The sequence below is a fragment of the Hylaeus anthracinus genome, unplaced genomic scaffold (assembly GCF_026225885.1).
Source record: "Hylaeus anthracinus isolate JK02 unplaced genomic scaffold, UHH_iyHylAnth1.0_haploid 4, whole genome shotgun sequence".
Classification (NCBI taxonomy): Eukaryota; Metazoa; Arthropoda; class Insecta; order Hymenoptera; family Colletidae; genus Hylaeus; species Hylaeus anthracinus.
Genome location: NW_026535289.1, coordinates 5,517,795 through 5,538,880, shown reverse-complemented (window position 1 = coordinate 5,538,880; position 21,086 = coordinate 5,517,795). Strand labels below are relative to the sequence as shown.

The following is a 21,086-nucleotide window of genomic DNA, read 5'->3' as shown; positions in this document are numbered from 1 at the left end:
CAAGGACCTCCAACATTTTTGGGATACCCTGTATATGTACCATTCTGTTCCACAATTTTTCCACCTTTTAAGAACTTTCCAGACAACTCAATAAATATTTTATCAACATTGCGCCGTGCCGCTAGCGTACAGCGAACGCGTAGATTCCTCCAACGAACGATTCTAAACCCGATAGAATCTCGTAATTGATTTTCTCGTTGCAGAAGTCCGTTTTTATTTCTTCGGTACATTGCACCCTTGCTTCAGAAGTGACGCGATTCCGCGATTATTCGATTCCTGGCTTAAACGTTGTTACGCTTGAGTAATCAAAGCGAAAATACAATTCAATCTCGAGTCAAAATTTTGATTAGACAGCGTTGGTTTGGAGGCGATACGAGTTACTTCCGGATTTCGAAATTTTTGGTTGTGTCACCTCGGAAGAGGAGGCGTGATATATTCGGAACAAACATACCGAAGCGTGAAACACAGTTGGCTGGCTGAATAATGTGTAATATTTGAGTGTATTCGAAATACAGTCAGTCCCATGAAAGTCGAAATTAAATGATGGATTTGGTATTTCCAAATAAAAGTTCCGTTATAAACATACACGCGAATAAACTTTACATGTGTATAAAAAAAAACTTGTCCAAATTAAATGATAGATTTAATGTTTCCAAATACATTTATCGTTACAAATATATACATATCTATAAAATTCATTTATGTTCATATTCCTGAAGAAACATTTACTCGAATTAAATGATAGATTTAATGTTTCCAAATACATTTATCGTTACAAATATATACATATGTATAAAATTCATTTATGTTCATGTACTTGAAGAAACATTTACTCGAAATCATCAAATCTATAATTTCGACTTCAATGAATATGAAGGATACGAAAAAAGTGGTATTTACGTTACCTTCAATTCCTTTGAATAATATAAGCGATATTCTTAATCGTATCCTATGTGTGTGTATCATATTATTAGCCAAGACGATTTGTCAGAATCGTGAAATGTTGAACGTTTATTTCGATCGCGTTTGGAATCGGTATTTTCAAGCTAAGCGAATTTCTAAGGCCACGTTATCGTTCGTAAGTCCGAATAACGACGAAGTTAGCGTACTCTCGTGTCATCATAATTAAGGTTAAAGTATTATACGCTCTTGAGCGTTAAGCATATTCTTCGTCTACACTTTCGAGCTTGCTCTAAATAGCGTACTGGAATCTCCCTGCGATTCGAAACGCATCTACGCATTCCGTTCCGAGTGACAAGTACCTGGAAACCGAAACGCTGTCTATCCTACGGGCAATTCTCGTAAAACTAGTGGTAACAATGGTAATAAAGATCTTTGTATTCAAAACCATCGTTCGTGTATTCATTTACACATTGTGGAAACAAAAATAAAAACACTAAAAACGTGTAGGACGATCCATCATGGCAACCATATTAATATGTTAGGCGTTGGAAATTGTTCTGTGCCTTTAAAAGTAAACTTGGGATTCAATTATACAGAAAAACACCATACAATTTTTAATTTTCCTTCAAACACAAATTCCAAGGAAGCACATATACAGTGGGTGTAGAAAGTATTCGTACACCGATCAATTTCCAAAAAAAACTATGTAAAATTATAATTTATTAACTTGTTTTTTTTTATAAACAATGACATTCTACATATTCTTAGAAATCTCTAGTATAGATAGATTACAAAAAAAAAAATAGGTATTTATGTAAGTTGCGAAATTAACAAGAAAAAAACATTTAATCGATAGAAATGTTGAAGCAATAAATATTCGGCCAACTGTTTCATATTTAAAACTTCATTAAAAAAAAAAAGAAATTTACATTAATTTACAAGTATATGATACTTCCTTCGTGGGATTTTCTTTTGATTTTATAATTATTGTAACTTTTCTAAGAATTAAATTAACTAGTAAATGTTGTTTGGACTATATATATCTCAGAGATTCCAAGAATATGTAAAATATCATTGATTATCAAAAAAAAGGTTAAGAAACTATAATTTCACACAAAAGTTTTTTGGGAAATTGATCGATGTACGAGTACTGTCTACACCCACTGTATAGTTGTAAATGATTAAATTTGAAGATAGAGAATTAATTTCTACACCTCTAACAATGGAAAATTAAAAATATGAGTGAATCGATAAAATTGCATATTTTTTTAGTTAAAATGGCCGCATGGTCGATCGACCACACCACGTGCGTCTAATGCATCTTCGTTATCAATATAACAACAAGGAAATAGGAAAACAATGAGGAACATCTGTAGACATAGATTACCTATGATAACTAGTTATGTCACGTTTATCTTTTAATGTAAATATGTACATTCAGTTATCTTTTTATGCAGTGGATACGTTTTAAAGAACATACTGCTTGTTATAAAATTTGTATGCTGTGCATAATTTCGAAAGATTTTATTTTTGTAACCTGAAATTATCAGTTTGCCCTTTTAATTATCGACTTTACCAATCTCTTACGTAAAAATATTTATGAATAACAGTGATGGGTGGATTCAAATAATAAATAACGAATAAAAATAACGAACAGCGATGTTTTCTTAACATTCACTTGGTACGACAGTCAAATGTTTATTCGTCCCTTATGAAATATTTCGGGCTGTCTTTAATTTTTATACATCATAATTTATGAATCTTATAATTAAAGCTTTTATTTTCATTCTAGTACTAACGAATAGAGCTGTGTATCTTTTATTTGTTATTTAAAGAATTTATCTAAATAAGAATATTGTTCATCTTTGATCAGTTGTTTTTTCCTGGAACATGTTGAAACTGAACTTATGTAGAAAAAGATTGCATAGACAGAGAATCGAGTGTCGTGAAGTATTTTGTTCGTTCACGTTTGAAATTCAATAAAAAAATACTAAACGTTGGCAACAGGTCTTCCTAAATTAGCGTGTAGATTAGTGGGTGGATACTATTTCGAGAACAAAAATTTTGGCCGTCTTTCAGACGTTTGCTTTTGATAATAACGCGATTACTGGAACACACTTATACCGAACGGGGCGCTAGACCCTTTCATGATTATCTCGTCGGCTGTCTTAATTAATATGGCTTCGCCTACTCTGTCTGAACTTGACGAGCTCAATTTACACGCGTATGAAAATCAATCGAACTCGTGTGTGTATATTTGACATTTAGTGATACGTATCATTATTAATATTTATTATTACTATTTATCACTTTTTTAACGTGCTATTTTAAGTTTGTTTATTCAAATTGGTTGAATTATTATTAAAAGCATTTCGACTCTGGAACTTCCTGGCTGTTTCACTAAATACAATACTAAATCTAAAATAAAACTTATTAAAAAATCAAAGATTTTGAAGATGGTCAGCAGGAAACATAACATTTAGGACTCCCATTTCCGATCAAGTTTTTTCTACAAAATGATTAATAATAAGTATTTAATAGATTATGGATCTTTGTGCAAAACAAAATCTTTGCAAATATGCCTACAGAAATTGAACTTAAATAGGATTTTATTTTAATCTGCAAGTTTTATAATATGTATTTTATTTTAAATAATTTTGTATATTATCGCATACTGTGTGCATTTTATAGTTTCTTGTACATTCAAATTTCCTATAAACGCATAAAAATCATCAGTCTATTGATAAACGTATCCAAATCATTTTTCAATTTTAAATAATCATTTTTTCAGAGTCGAGAATATTATAATTAAAATGCTCGATACGATACAGATACGAGATTTTACTTTTGAAATAACCATCGACCAACCGTATGTTTCTGTAAATAGAGATAAAATTCAGTTTAATTTCAAGCAAACAAATATTAGGATATTCATTTAACAGTATTTTTCGTTGCACTTATAAGCACGTTGTCACAAAAGCACTTTGCACGTTCGAATGGCCTTCGAGTTTTGAAAATTTATCGGCATGGATGACTAAGTGTCTACATCGTATATGCTATGGTTATATCTAGTTTTACTGCCCTCGATCAGTCATTCTCCTATTTTACTGTACGTACACGTGGACGTACATTTGTCACAGTTGTCTGACATACATTTCTTTTGTCAGCACAGAGAATACAATACGGGACTCGAACAAAATTTTTCGTGTCTTCTTTTTATCTTCTTGTACGCGTACACAGGTTCAGAGTCTTAAGGGGGTATCCTGAATTAGAAGGTCCAAAAAAAGCGGTTTTTCGTGAATTTTTTTAGGATGGAAAAATATAATTACTTCTATCGAACTTTTTATCCTATTTTCATACGTATTTGAGTAGTCTGTAGAAATTTTTTCAACAAGAAATATTCAAATTGAGTCGACTGCGACGCACATTTGTAGAGCACCTCGCAATTAAAACCTCCTATCGGCGGGAAAGATGCAGGTCGTAATTTTGGTTTGACACACAAGAAATTTTCATTTTCATGCATTGTTCTCCTATGTGAACTAAGAAAAATTTTGTTAAACATAAGGTAACATAGTTTCATACATTGTAGAATTGTAAATGAAGAATAGAGAAGAAAATCATTTACTTGTCTTTCTGAACTAAGAAAAACCCGCAAAAATGGTGAAATGTGAAATTATTGCAAGTTTGAAAAAAAGAACGAGTTCTTTGGGTGAAAAAAAATCACTTTAATTTGATAAAAATGTTGTTGAAAATTTTGTTTGTATGAATTGTCTTAGTTCACATAGAAGAAAAATGTATGAAAATGAACATTTCTTATGGTCGTTTTGTGTCAAACCAAAATTACGACCTGCATCTTTGCCGCCGATAGGAGGTTTTAATTGCGAGGTGCTCTACAAATGTGCGTCGCAGTCGACTCAATTTGAGTATTTCTTGTTGAAAAAAATGTTGTACAGACTACTCAAATATGTATGAAAATAGGACAAAAAGTTCGATAGAATTAATTATTTTTTTCCATCCTAAAAAAATTCACGAAAACCAGCTTTTTTTAAACCTCCTAATTCAGGATACCCCCTTAACACGTTGATTGCCAGAGAAATATTTTTGAAAATTTCAGCTAGGATTAAATATTATTCAGACTATTGGAGACTACATAATCAAACATCCGACGTGGTATTTATTTTTATAACTTCGTCAAAATACACGGATTTCATTTAAATTCATTTCCTGTGAAGCTTACCTTTCAGAATTAATTTTTTTAGTTTTTCAGTGAAAAGCACTGTCACCCACATATGGGCGACGTGGCGATCAACGCGTAAAAACACACTTGACATGAAATATTTCCCTTTTGCTTATTTAAATAATTGTGTAATGTGTACAATAAGTAATTGCAATAGAACAAGCGAACATTTGAAACAGATACTATCAAAAAGATCAACAATAAATTTAAATACTAATTATAAGTTACTGATAACATTGCAAAGTAGATTATCTTATTCATATTACACGAGATATAAATGCTTGCATCTTACACTTGGAATTTTTGAATTTTATCCATTGAACGTCACACCGTGGCATTGCGAAGATAGAAACATAACAAAGTCGTTACTTGGAAATTTTCTCATATTGCTGAAGTCTGAGTCAGTGTACCATGACTCCTGTACTCGGTTCTCACGCTTTTCTCCGACTCTATCCGCGCTACGTTGCATATTCATCAAATTGCATGTACGAAAGATCATAATGAATAATTCGCTGAGTATGTATTTTTTCACGAATACAATTTATTCAGGTACCGCTGTCGCAAGTTTCCGCTCGATGCTAAAGATACCAAATGGTGATCCGTGTTACACTTTCAATAAGTCCACGACTTACGCGATTAAGGGGGTATTATCGTCTAGAAACTTCAAATATTCGATTTTAGTTTTTGCATTTTCTTATCACTTGAGGTTTTGAGAAAGTGCCTCTAAAATATTAATTTGAAATTCGCAGAGCTCTCATAGTTACAGAGGCTTAAAGGCTGTTCACCAGTATTAGTGCTAAATGTATAGGAAACTTTAAACGCGTTTTTCTCGAAACGACATTTTTCAAGTCGGCCGCACGTTTTTCTCAAAAACCATTGGACCGACTGACTTCTGGTTTTACACACATTTCGAGGGCACCATCACCTATGGTCTGAACTAGAATTATATCGATAGCTTGAATATTTTAGCCCTGTTCTCATATTTTAGTTGGCAATTTTCCGGGAAAATAAAGTTTAATTTTCAAACAGCTGCGATTCCGATAAAAAATTTAGTACTTACTTAATTCTAGTTCAGACGATAACTACATTCATATAGATTGAAACAAAGATTTGTTTTTCTGTCTCAGACGACTAGAACCGCCACAGCCTGTACGCCGGATTGAACGAGCGACTCACGCCACAACCTGCATAACAACGCATAACTTGTATAGATTTCAATCAAGTATTTCATAAAATTTTGTGTTGTTAGTTGAAACGTGTTTTATTATGGATAAAAAAACCCTGGTACTGTAGGTTTGATAGTTTTCGCAAAATTAATTCCTAAAAATTATTGAAAAAACAAACTTCTAGACGATAATACCCCCTTAATCCGTTCCAAAGCTTTTCGCCTAACGATCGAATTAGTCGAATACGGTTCAAGTCCAATTGGACCAATAAAAGAGTTAAACAGAATTTGATTCGAGTAACAGTATAATTGTATTGTGTAATTAAGATTGTAATTTTTACTGAACAGTTAATGTGATAGAGATAGTTTGTATTTTATTCGTTGTTTAAAGGTTTGTAGCGAGAGTTTTGTTCATCTCTGATAAATACCATGTATTGCAGAGAGTAGGAAAGGTCGCATTGAAATGCCAAATTCGTACGGCGTTTAGAAAGGTATTCAACTGGGGCAAAAGTATTATAATATCGTTATTGGGAGCTACGAACTCTTACTTATTATTAGACTGCGGATCTTTATGCATTTATAGGAAATTTGAATGTGTAAGAAACTACAAAATGCAAGCAATATGCAACAATATGAGACTTAACTTAACTTAAGAAACTACAATTTCACAGAAAATTTTTCTGGGAAATTGATCGGTGTACGAATACATTCTACACTCACTGTATATACATTTTATCTATGAATGGTTCAAACCGTTCTTCCAATTTTGTTGCTCTTAATTTCTTTATTATTTCCTTCTACTATTCCATTTTTAAGGTCATAAAGTCACGAATATTTCTAAATGAAAACGTTTTCTCTTCCTAGTAGGCCAATCAATAGAGCATTTTTGTGTCAAAAAAAATAGTAACAGCAATCCGATTGTGCAGTTACATAAAATGGGATGCATAGATTAATAGGTATATGATTTTTGTCGTTTTTTGCTTATAAATTTTGAACTAATGCAGCAATATCAATGCTTCAATGAGATAAAATGTAGGTGATGAAAATATCTACAGAATGAGACCTCAAACGTCTCGATCGGATAATGAGGAACGGAGAAAAATCTGGAAAACCGGAAAATTCGGTGTTTTTTCAAAAATTCGTATCTCCGTCATTTTTTAAACTGAAGCGCTGGCCTTTTGGGAACAAGTAGTGATCGATATGTTCTTTATGTGTGCAAAAAGCGGGGATTGTCGGATGACTGGTTTTCTCACAATCGCAATCTGAATTTTTCAGTGCGCTTTTTTCCATCGGACCTGTATGCGTTATCGTGAGACCGATTTTTATGTTTAAAACAGATTTGAATAGTTGACGTCGTATACTACAAAACGTATATTCTAGTTTTTCGATAAAATGTGTTAAAGTATGAGAAAAGCCCTTGTAAAGTTGACTAAATTACGTACATTCTGTAGGTATTTTCATCACCTACATTTTATCTCATTGGAGCATTATTGTTGGATGGATTATATGTATGGATATTGCCGCATTAGTTTAAAATTTATAAGCAAAAACCGACAAAAATCACGATTTTTTAGCATTAAATTGTAAATAACAAGAAAACGGAACAGAGCTGGGAGTGAAAAACGTACTATTAATCTACGCATCCCTTTTTATGTAATTCCACAATCGGTTTGCTGTTATTATTTTAATCACAAAAAACGCTGTTTTAATTCTCTACCGATTGGCCTATTAGGACAATCTTAAGGTCGATTCAGACTATACGACACGGACCGTCACGTTCCGGCAACGACACGTACCGGCACCGACACGACAAAACATTAAAACACGTCTTTTAAATGTTTTAATGGAACTATTCACACCTAACAGACACCGACTTGAACGTTCCGTCAACGAGAATAGTGTGAAATAGCGCGAATAGTTCCAGTAAAACGCGTGTTTTAATATTTTGTCGTGTCGGTGCCGGTCCGTGTCGTATAGTCTGAATCGACCTTTAGTCGTACCGTGGCAGGAAAGTTTAGAAACAAACGTTGCCTTTCTTTCTTTTTAGTGTGAACCGTGACTCATCGAGCGAATGTTTTTCAGTGACGGGACTGTTTCCACCGTCGCGGCAGTCAGTGATCGAAGGAGTTTCGGGGATACCCGTCGGTTCTCCCGTTCGTGTCCGAGCTTAGGCTCCAATCTGGCCGATAACGAAGGATGGTAAGCTCCCGTTCGCCTGGCGTAAATGTCTCAACCGCTAACAGCGTGGCTACATCGCGTGTCGTCGTGTCCGACAGTGACGTAGCACGTGATGGTGACGCCATCTTACCGACCGGCCGCCAATCATATCGCGCGGAGGACGAGGGTGGAATTGGCGTAAACGGAGCTCCTGGCATCGAATGGAGCGAGAGCGGACCGTCCTCGCTTTCTATGTCGGTCGATCTGCATAATCTGGTGAATCCGAATCTCCAAGACTCTGGTCATTATTCCGCCAGTCCCGAGCACGTAGACGCGACCGCTTCATCCTGCGACGTAAAAACACCGAGAAGTCACGACGAAGAGGAAAGTTACGAGGCTTTCGGTTCCGTCGAGGGCGACGCCGATGACGGGGTGGACTCACCTGGTGGTAGTAGTTCTGCGCCTTCGCCCACCGGCACCAATTCGCTCAAGTAAGTTCGTTGCCTCCTCTATAGTGCATTCTCTACATATGTACGTGCTTATCGATCGGTTTTTTTTTTTTTTTTGAGTTAATCGATGGGTACGATTCGAAGGGAACCGCGCCGTACTTTCGCGCGCGAATATTTTCGAGCAGAGCTTCCGGAGCGATCAGTAGAGGGTGCCTTGATCGTTAAAGGCGGATATGTAATGGATGGGTAATTATGTTAAAGGCAGAGTTCTGGGTTATTTTCATGAGATATTAAAGTTTATACCGAATGAATCTTTTTAAATGCGAGATTTTAATATTTTGGGGGGATATTTGGAAGGGAGGGAGGCAGGCTTTTGGATTTAGATTGGTTAAAAAATTGTTCTTTTTAATATTTTGGAGGGATATTTAGAGGGGAGGGAGGTAGGTTTTTGGGTTAAGATTGGTTAAAAAATTGTTCTATCTGTTTTGGTTAGTATTGCGGATATAGTGTCTATGATTATTTAATTTAATAGATGGTAACTGTGACTATAACGTCATCTTTTGGTAATTACTATAACTACCATCTTTTTGATACGGGCTTCTGGTAATCACGCATTTTTATTCATTTTTATAATATATATTTACAGCTAAACCTTGATTTGTTTCTATTAGAGATCATCGGTTTTGGACGGGTATTAAAATACACGGAACACGTGTACCGTGTATTAAAGGATTAAGAACACGGGTATTTTTAATACACGAGTACCCGGATATCGAAATACACGAGTACGCATACAACGAATTATCTATTGTTACCCGTGACGTGAATATTTATTTTAACTAGTAAATAAAGTTTTATAAATTACACTAAACAATTTATTCTATTATATTTATTCTTCTTATGTTTATATTTTCTTTATTTATTTATTTTACTGGATATCAATTTTTTCCAAATTAATAAGGATCATTATTTTAGAATAATAGCTTTGTTACGTAAAAGTTTGTATATAAACATAATTGGATATCCTACCCGTATAATTCGATGCACGTATACGTACGTGGATATTCGTGCATTTCGATACCTGGATATCCGTGTATTTAGATATCCGGGTATCGGCGTATTTCGATATTCGGGTACCCGTGTATTAAAAATGTAAAAAAAAAAAAAACACGGATCCATTAATTGCCGGGATACTTCGATACACGCGAAGTAGGGATCTCTAGTTTCTAATATACATTGACTTATATGTATATAGTGTATAGATTTATAACGTATAATTAAAAGAAATTGTTTAACGCGCCTTCTACGTTTCTAAGTCCTGTTTTTAAGGGTATCTTCGCTCTTTTTAACACGTTTCGTAACATGCGTCACATACCGATTGTCATGAGAGAGTAATGTCATGTACGTAGGCGTGACAATGATGATTTTCTATTTTTTGTACCCGTAAACAATCGCGATAATAATTATAGGGCAGTGTCACATTTTGCGTGAGACATTATTCAGAATATTCATTTGTTCTATTTTAAATATTTTATTCGTACACAATTCAAAACATGGTCTGAATTAAATAATACAATTTGAGTTAAAAATGGTCCAATTGAATAGTGGTACCAAACGTGATTATGAAGTATAGTGCTCTACTAGTGATTTTTTCTTGCGAATTACAAATCTTACTATAGAATGGATATTTTATTTGTTTTGCTTTTACTTTTCCTAACGAATAATACAAGCTCTACCGTCTGTATAAAATATACAATTCATATAACGTACATGTAATACATTAAATATTCTATGCAAGTAGATATCATTTTAAGAAGTTATTAAGAATTCTTTTTCTTTTACAAGTAACAAATTTATTATTTGAATCATTCAATTTCTTTTTACTTCACTTACTAGAGTAATATTTAAAATACAATATTATTTTGTACATAGAGAAATCGATGATTATAATTTAACTTACTTAAAAATTCAATTTCATTAAAAAACACCAGACTTGTAAAAGATTCTTTCAATTCAATTTCTTTTTACTTCACCTACTAGAGTAATATTTAAAATACAATATTGTATTGTACATAGAGAAATCAATGATTATAATTTAACCTACTTAAAAATTCAAATTCCTTAAAAAACATCAGACTTGTAAAAGATTCTAATTAGTAACGTTGGATAGCACACATTTTCTTTTTTAATATTTTCCTGCTACCTCGAACAAAGACACTAATTTTTATAATTGACCCACCGTGGACATTGAATTTCACGTTTGGAAGTTAAATACCGTCTTCTCTCTCACATTACTTATTAATATCATTTGAAATCAGACAGATATGTATCTATTCCCACGATTAAATTAATGTTTCCCCCGGGTCGGTTCGATGAATAGAAAAACTTTCACGAAAAAAGAGAAAATAAAATCACGCCTCGCATCATCTTCCGCATCTTTCCGCTTTAATCTTTCGCATTTTTTTTATGACTCATGTTGCTCGTCATTACCGCTTCCTGATGTATGCACTCGTCTTCTCAAACAATCGAAGTTAATGCTTGGTTTTCAAGTAAAATACATTTTTAGATTTTTCCTTTTTCTTTTTTGTATTATGAGTAGTATTGAAAGTTAATAGCAATGGTCGACACAAGCATAACTTAAGTAGTTATGAGCTCAACGAATGATAATAACTAGACTGCGGATCTTTATGCAAAATAAAATCTTTGCGAATGTGCCTACAAAAGTTAAGCCTATATAGGAATTTATTTTATTCTGCAAATATTATAACATGAAGTTTACTTTCAATCTTTTTTATATTCTTGCATATTGTTTGCATTTTGTATGTTCTTGCACATTCAAATTTCTTATAAATGCATAAAGGTCCGCAGTCTAGTAAGAACAACGGAAGAGTTTAATGCATTTACACAACTGAAATGCAATTTCTGTCTACACATTGGTTGTGCAAAGTTTTTTCGAGTCGTTAGAATAATTTGAAAGTACTGTATAAGGTTATCATAATTTTTAAATGTCTAATAGAGACTTCTAAGTTTATTATTCCATTGGTTTGTTCTAACAGAAACCCTAGAAGCCCGAATTCAACCATAGGAAGGCACTCCTGGTTGCGGACATCGCTTAGACGAACACCATCGTGGTAAATTTACAAATAACACTTTTCTTTAGATACGTATACAGATTTATTCTAAGCTTAAATCTGGCTCTAATTTAGTTTCTAAAATTGTACGCTGTACTCGTTTATTTCAATGGCTTGTAAACTTTTTTAGAAAGTGCCTCTTTAAAAAACAATAGAAAAATTACCGTATCCAAGATTTATAGACGCAACACTTCCTTTATGTTCATTGCAATTTCTTTTAAGTTTACATTCAAAATACATTCTATTTGTTATTAATTTTAACTGATTTAATCTCTTACTCGTTGAGTATACGTAGTTATTCAAAGAAAGCTTCTAATTAAATGCTAGAGGAACTCTTCCACTGATAAATAAGTTACATTCGCTACATTATATATTGCAAGTAACGCGATACAAACTAAAAAATCGTGATTATTTAAATACCATTATATAGTATCCTTCCATTGAAATGTAGGAAGGGGAGTTATTTGTTAAATAAGATAGATGGCAAAAGAGTATATTCCCACACATATTAAACTTCTATGTTTAAAATAATAAAAGAAGGCGTTAGGTGTGTTCCTTTCTGCCTCCCTTTAGAAAACTGGTTTATTCTCGCACTCGAGCGTGCAACGTTTTTATCACTTTATTTTGCATCATTTTGATGGGAACCTGTTTTGGAGCAAAACTCGGTTATTAAGGGAAAGTATTGTATATAGTATATAATATACAACTTATATATACAATACGTATAATACAACTTATAGGAATGCAATATAATGAAGTCAATCTATTGTCTCAATAATTTTGTAATATACGGGAATTATTAAAGTAATCGTACATGCTGTTTTTGTAACCATTATTTTATTTGTTACTCGAAATTTGTATCTGCATAAGAATTTTAGCCATGTCTAGTGCTAAAAAGAAGTTGATGCTATTTTTGAAGGACAGACATGAAACCATTCATTTTTCATAAATATTCATAATTAATCAATATTCATAATCACCATATCTTTTCATATCGAAGTAATTTCTTTACGTCGCTTTTATAGAATGTTTCCTTTGTTTTGTTAAAAAATTCCTCAACGTGCCTCAGGAGGGTGTCCGCATCCTGGAAACATTTCTTTGCCGAAGAATGCTGTAGGGACCTAAACAAATGGTAATCCGTCGGTGCGATGTCCGGTGAATAACGTGGAGGTTGTAAAATTTCCCAGTCGTAGTCGTATAATTTTTTCTGTGCCATTCACGTCACGCTTGGCCGAACGTTCTCGTGCTGGTGAACAATTCCTTTTCAGTTTACCGACGTTAGACATTTTTTTTTATAAAGATATCCTTTAGTTTACCTAGCTATTTTACCTCAACCTTTCATTTTCTTTCTTTGGAGGGAAGCAATCCATAATAAATTATTTCTGGGCGATTCCACTAAACACAATGTAGTAACAACATTTCAGGCAATTCGTTTCTTTTGTTAGACATTTCTAGATATTGTTTGGGGTGTGCTGTATAATAGCTATTTTTTATCCCAATTTACCATGAGCAAAATTCTTATTTAGATACAAATTTCGAGTAACACATGAAAGATGACGAAATATTCTGACAAATAAATTTTGATCTGTAATTTGTTCGATCAAAATTGCAAGTTTAAATTACAAAATGAAATGAAATTTCAGATCGATTGGATGCAAGTTTATCTGAATATCTGTCTGATTGAATAAATATTATAAATGATGAGATATAGAGTGTTTTTCTATTAATGATTTATTATTGGAATTGAATTTTTCCAAACTCTAAACTATTTTCTACGAGGTTTAGAAGATATTGTAGTTGAAACATTACAATAGTTGAGTATACCTGAAATTATATAACATGAAAACTGTTCAAGATAGTAGTATGGAATTTCCTATCGCAGTTTTTACATATCTTGCCAAGTTATATAAACTTTTTCATACAAAAATATGTAATAGTTTTAATGAAATAGGTCGTCTACGCAATACTTACAAGAAATAGTAATAATTCTAGTGGACTGAAGCAATTATTAATCCACATGGATGTGGCTATAATTAGAAACAAAATAAGAGAAAAATACACAAAATTAGTAAAATGACAGCGTTATGAAGTTTGAACATAATTAAATTGGGAATTATTTACCTTTTTTGCTTGCATATTACAAAATTTCAAGTGAGAAAATTTAAAGTTATAGAACGCTATAAAGAAGAAACAAGAAAAAATTACGCAAATAAATTATTGTAGTGGTTTAACCAAACGTAGGATATCCAGTTCACGTGTTCCACGTTTCAAGTGAATTCGTCCGTTACTGCAAAATAGTGTCAACCGTCTGGTTCAATAAACATAATTTCTAGAAAAACACGTTTAAATTGTCGAGTAGATGTAACAGAATTTCTATGATCTAGTTACTTCCTAGTTACGCCAGAGTCATGCAATTTATTTTCTCCCTCCAAATTGTTGTTTTTCTGGATGATTTCATTTCTGAAAGCTGCGCTGGCCTATTTTATTATTACGACGAACGGTCACTTAGACCGTTAGACGCATTAGGTGCATCCTAGATCGCGAAATTGTTCATTTGCGGCACGAGTTTCACTCCATTCATTGCCAAGATTCGCAGAATCCTATTGAATCCTCCGTTAACTTATTTTCAATTATATTTGGATTTTTGACCAAATTGATTATAGTACTATTGATAAATGTTAAGAATTAGATATAAATTGAATGGTAAATTTTGGTAAACACTGTTTTGCTCTATACCGTTATAACATCAATTATTAACACATTGGTCGCCGTGTCATTTATTTATCGCTGACAGGATTAAATAATATAATTCTGAAGACGATGAGTTAAAGAAAATAAATCTATGTAAAATTCGCGAATTTAACGAAGTCGCGAAAATAAATACAAGTTTAAATTGAACAAAAGTAAGTTTCAGTTGCATAGAAACGACGTGTTAGACTAATATTTTTCACAAGTATTAGTCTGGCAGTTAACGTACTAAGAGATAAGGTTTTCTATTTATATACAGTGGGTGTAGAAAGTATTCGTACACCGATCAATTTCCAAAAAAACTGTGTGAAATTGTAATTTATCAACTTATTTTTTATAAACAATGACATTCTACATATTCTCGGAAATCTCTAGAATAGATAGATTACAACAAAAAATAGCCATTTATGTAAGTTGCGAAATTGACAAAAAAAAAAAAAAAAAAAAAAACAATTAATCGATGGAAATGTTGAAGCAATAAATATTCGCACAACTGTTTAAAAGTACTTTCCTGGAAATTTGATGTTTTCTAATTCGCACGGAGCAATAAACTAATGTATTTACGTTACAAACTCTACTGTAAATGGTTCGTCATAAGAATCGTACAAATACTTATTGCTTCTATACTTTTACCTACTTTTCGCAATTTTTTTGTTAATTTCACAAATTACATGAACTAGTAAATGTTGTTTGGACTATATCTATCTTAGAGATTTCCAAGAATATGTAAAACAACATGGATTATAAAAAAAAAAAGTTAAGAAACTACAATTTCACACAAAAGTTTTTTGGGAAATTTATCGGTGTACAAATACATTCTACACCCACTGTAAACACTGCCAAACAAAACAACTGAGTACAAATCCCGAAAGAAACTTTAGGACAACCTAACACGCGTAATTTGTCCATCGTTCAACCCCTTTCGAAACGTTCAGCGACCACTGACCCAGATCCTTTAAATCGAACGTGAATTTCCGGTGTTCCGAAACGCCGAACAATGGCCGAGGTATGGCGTGCGAAAAAATTGCCCGGCGTCGGAACCGTTTGATAAATTACGACCGTCTGGTCGTGCTAATAGACCAAGCCAGATAAGAAACTCGTTCAACTCCCGCGGAAAGTTATACGCGGTTTATCTACAAGAAACTCGTTAAGTTTCCTCTTACGAGGGTAGATGTCTGAGACGTTGTTCTTGCTATGTAAAAGGAAGTCGTTACGCGTCGAGTGTGCGAAGAAAACATTATTAACGTAATACAATGCTTTCCATTCTTGTATCGATGAATGCGTCGGAACAGTTTAGCGGATAATATTCAGTGCGTACGGACAATTGCGTTTAACTAACTGTACTCGAGTTTGTTCGTGACCCTGGGCCGTAATAGCGGTTTCCTATAAATAAATCGGGGTAGGTCTTTTTAAAATCGCCATCGATGTACAGGGTGATCCTAGAAACTGAGCTGTGAGACATTTCTAATCGAATATGAGATTTGAATTTTTGCAGAAATAAAGTTTGCGGGAATTTGATCACCTTTTCCATTTTGTCTCGAAAATAATTTCGGTTAGTTTTATTTTTGGAAATACCTCTGAAACCGTAGGAGATATCTAAAATAGCTTAAATACAAAATTCACCATAGTAAGAAATTAAAAAAAAAAAAAAAAATAATTATTTTTAATAACATTTCTCCCAACAAAAATGTATCCATCACACGCTATATGAAACTTGTGTTCGCAGTCTCGTGGACGTTTTTATACTGTACAATTTTTACTTAAGCAATTTTGTTTCATCTGTTACCAAATTCCAGTTCAATAATAGTAATAATGATAATATTACTAAATACTTTTACAGAAAAGTACTGGAACTGTTTATTAGAAATATTTTGCGACGATTTAAAAAAAAAAGACTTAACTTGGCGCCACTGTCTCCGAACACCCTTTACATCACTCCTCTTATCATTTGAGGGAGTATCCTGAATTAGGTGGTCTAAAAAAAGCGGTTTTTCGTATAGTTGGCTGTAAATGTAACAAAGATTACCTATTACTAAAGAATGTATCTATTTCTACGACCAAGTAATAAAGCAACCAAGTCACATAAATTTTGAACATACTTAAGGATGTATCCTGAATTAGAAGGTCTAAAAAAAGCGGTTTCTCGTGAATTTTTTTAGGATGGAAATAAATAATTACTTCTTTCGAACTTTTTATACTATTTTCATACGTATTTGAGTAGTCTGTAGAAATTTGTTCAACAAGAAATATTCAAATTGAGTCTCCTGCACATTTGTAGAGCACCTCATAATTAAAACCTCCTATCGGTGGGAAAGATGCAGGTCGTAATTTTGGTTTGACACAAAAAAAGAAATTTTCATTTTCATACATTTTTCTTCTATGTGAACTAAGACAATTCATACAACAAAAATTTTCAACAATTTTTTTATCAAGTTAAAGTGATTTTTTTCACCCAACGAATTCGTTCTTTTTTTCAAACTTGCGGTAATTTCACATTTTACCATTTTTCCGGGGTTTTCTTAGTTCACATAGAAGAGAAATGTATGAAAATCAAAATTTCTTTTGGTTTTTTTGTGTCAAACCAAAATTACGACCTATATCTTCCCGCCGATAGGAGGTTTTAGTTGTGAGGTGCTCTACAAATGTGCAGGGGACTCAATTTGAATATTTCTTGTTGAAAAATATTTCTACAGACAACTCAAATATGTATGGAAATAGGATAAAAAGTTCGATAGAAGTAATTATTTTTTTCCATCCTAAAAAAATTCACGAAAAACCGTTTTTTTTTAGACCTTCTAATTCAGGATACCCCTTAAAGCGCAAATCGCATCCTCGCCAAATTATCTTTATTCAATTCCCTATTCGTAGTCACCTATAGTGTTCCCTTGGCTCTGGTCACGATAGTCTAACGAATGTTGACCTTCATTTATTGTCCTCGCCCATTCGATTCATTTATAGAAATTGAAAATTTGGCTCAACGTCAGTTGGGTTATTTTTGTCTTTGGCAAACGAAATTTACAGCTGGCAAAATTCGCCAACGTTACGATCTCGAATGCTCGGATGACCATCGAAGAAACATTGCTAGTAAAAACTAAAGGCAAACGTAAAAGAAATAGTTCTGTTCTTAACTTCATCGTTTTCAACGAGTTTTGTCGCGAAAAATTTCGTTATGCAACGATACGCCTACAATATTCTCACGGTCGTGTTTATGTGTTTCAGTTCCGGTAGGAAGAGACTTAGTTCCAATGCATTAGCAAGGTAAGAATGACTCATCGATTGTTTGATTTTATAAACGACGAATGCGTAAGGCGTTACGGAACGCGGTTTGTTATTTTTTCTTTTTTTTTTTTCTTCAATTTCATTTCACCGCGGAACACGTCTTAGTTGAGTAATTTCCGTGCATGGCTGGGAATACGAGAAAATATTATTAACGCGTGAGTTCGTGGACGGAAGAGTTCAAGATTACAATTCATTAGGTGTAGAAATTAATTCTGTTCGTGGCTAAAGTAAATCGACCATGTGTTTATGTATAAAGGAAAACCATACAACTTTTCATTTTCTCTTTCACACATTCCAAAAGAGTATAGTCGCTGCTGGTAAAGATCTTGTGAGGTCGTAAACCGAAACAGCAGTTGCATGCTTTATTGGCACAGGTAATTGATCCCTAGGACAACAGGGATGTCGCGGATCTAAGATATACGTGCTCACGTTAACACTTTATTTACCGGGAGCTTATTCATAGGCTTTTTAATTCCAGTATTTAGCTTTATGAATTTATTTACTGTGTTGATGGTTGTCTACTTACAATGTTCAGTGTTTGGAAACAGACTTGGCTTTCAATGTATCCAGTAACAGTATGAAGGAATTATTGTCAGCCTAGATTGGCATATGCTACTGCAGAAAATTGTTTTTAAATTAAAGACTGTTTCTAAATAGGATAAAGTGTTAATTGCTATGAAGGCTTGTACTTTAGCGTAGTAAAATGATGGATAAATATTTCTATCCAAGGTGGAGTCATAAATAATCACATAATTAATTTCTACACTTAATAATTTTCAAGTAAATATATTTACAATCTGTTGAAAGTTTGATAATGAGCGAAATTTTACGAATACTGAACTTCGTATATATACGTACATGGTAATGTCTATCAGGTTGAGAAATTGCATCTGCATAAAATTCACACATTAATAATTGCAGAGTGAAATAATCCTTATTTAACTTCAATTTTTGTAATGTACTTTTGCCTGCAATTTTATTTCGCATTAAAGATCCGCAGTCTACTGATCGCAATTAAAGCCGAAGATTGTCTCTACTAATTTATTCGTCTCTTCAAATTATTTTCTTGGAGAGGCTGCGTAAAATAAAGAAAAATACGGTTCAACGATGTTTCGCAAGTTCGCGAGCTGATGTCACGAGTTAACAATAGCTGCCACGTAGGTAACTCACCGCGGAAGAATTCGTAATTCGCAGAAAGGGATCTCGAAGTGTCCTTATTTAACCGATAATTTTCAAGTCGATCCTTTCGCGAAACACAAAACCATGGACTTTCTAAAGCGTGGGCATTGAATCGCCTCTGCACACGCACTTCTCCGCGTCCCATCCCGTTTCCTTTTATGCTTTTACGAATACCTTAAATACGTACATATTTCACCTATAACCCCTATTTATAGCTGCTCGCGTCATTTCGTTACGCTCTTTCGCTTCAATTTTTAACGTTCAATTACAGGAGATGGGAAGATTCGGTATTTTATTCCAACCGGAAGTCCTGATCGTAATTCCATCCCGTAATAGCGTATGATTTTATTTCGCGCTTAAAGCTGGCATTAGGGCTCATGTAGTACTCGTAATTATTTTCGTAGTCATCAGGAATCATGAGAGAGATTCTCATATTTACCAGAGTAAATCGAACAAAGTTTGTTCAGGTTATTCAAATGCGTAATTATTAATAGATTTCCACTCCAAATTCAACATTTTTGCAAATGAAGTTGAACAATGAAACTGAATTATAAAATGAAATTGAAATTCATTTTGAGTGAATTAAAATGTATTGGAATAACTTCAATTGAATAGATTATATTTAACCAAAATTCTGTCCATCTGTGGTTAAGTTATGCCATAAATTGAAACACGTGTCTATAGAATAATTCTTTACACTTTGAAACCTCTGTGCGTCCTCTGTATGTAAATAATTTTACCATCCTCTACGATTCACGCGTTTCAGATCAGTGTCTCGCAAGTATTACACGTAAACACATGATTCAAATTACATGTTTCGTAGCAGTATGAGGAAGGGAACGGTAAACTGTGATACTGGAATTGTAGTGCAAATTAAATATATAACTGAACGTTTAATTGTGGAAAGTTACCAAAGATTACCAAAATTACAAATAATGAAGAAGTATTCAAATTTTCGAAACTAGAAATTCGACATTAGAAAGATGAAAATTGTGTAAAATTAACAAAAGTTCTAATCATCATTACACCTTTGGTTTCCCTACATTTTGATTATTGTTTTCGTTAAGTCGGATAATTGACGCTTAAGGGGGTATCTTGAATTAGAAGGTCTGAAAAAAGCGGTTTCTCGTGAATTTTTTTAGGATGGAAAAAAATAATTACTTCTATCGAACTTTTTATTCTATTTTCATACGTATTTGAGTAGTCTGTACAGAATTTTTTTCAACAAGAAATACTCAAATTGAGTCGACTGCGACGCACATTTGTAGAGAACCTCACAACTAAAACCTCCTATCGGCGGGAAAGATGCAGGTCGTAATTTTGGTTTGACACAAAAAAACCAAAAGAAATTTTGATTTTCATACATTTCTCTTCTATGTGAACTAAGAAAACCCCGGAAAAATGGTAAAATGTGAAATTACCGCAAGTTTGAAAAAAAGGACGAGTTCTTTGGGTGAAAAAAATCACTTTAACTTGATAAAAAAATTGTAGAAAATTTTTGTTGTATGAATTTTCTTAGTTCACATAGAAGAAAAATGTATGAAAATGAAAATTTCTTTTTTGTGTCAAACCAAAATTACGACCTGCATCTTTCCCGCCGATAGGAGGTTTTAATTGTGAGGTGCTCTACAAATGTGCAGGGGACTCAATTTGAATATTTCTTGTTGAAAAAATTTCTACAGACTACTCAAATACGTATGTAAATAGAATAAAAAGTACGATAGAAGTAATTATTTTTTTCCATCCTAAAAAAATTCACGAGAAACCGCTTTTTTTAAACCTCCTAATTCAGGATACCTCCTTAAGTATTTTTAAAAATGTATGTGACTTGGTTGCTT

General features: G+C 33.2%; 1 protein-coding gene and 1 long non-coding RNA gene across 5 annotated transcripts in view; one reads left to right on the top strand and one right to left on the bottom strand.

Annotated features, from left to right (window-relative positions):
* The window catches only part of LOC128894558 (rab11 family-interacting protein 4A), a 36,463-nt gene that overhangs the window by 1,442 nt on the left and 13,935 nt on the right, over positions 1-21,086 (top strand). The window contains exons 2-5 of one of the 4 annotated variants that reach the window (XM_054156382.1): positions 8,388-8,504; positions 8,582-8,953; positions 11,968-12,042; positions 18,010-18,048. In XM_054156382.1, the coding sequence (XP_054012357.1) occupies positions 8,715-8,953; positions 11,968-12,042; positions 18,010-18,048 (353 nt within the window). In that variant the 5' untranslated portion in view covers positions 8,388-8,504; positions 8,582-8,714. Of the gene's footprint in view, positions 1-8,387; positions 8,954-11,967; positions 12,043-18,009; positions 18,049-21,086 lie in introns of all 4 variants that reach the window. The other 3 variants (XM_054156379.1, XM_054156381.1, XM_054156380.1) reach the window with 3 other exon arrangements.
* Positions 12,051-20,979, bottom strand: LOC128894592 (uncharacterized). Its single transcript, XR_008461601.1, has 3 exons — positions 20,536-20,979; positions 13,359-17,087; positions 12,051-13,288 (listed from the first exon to the last, which is right to left on the bottom strand). It is a non-coding gene; the product is annotated as an uncharacterized LOC128894592 (long non-coding RNA).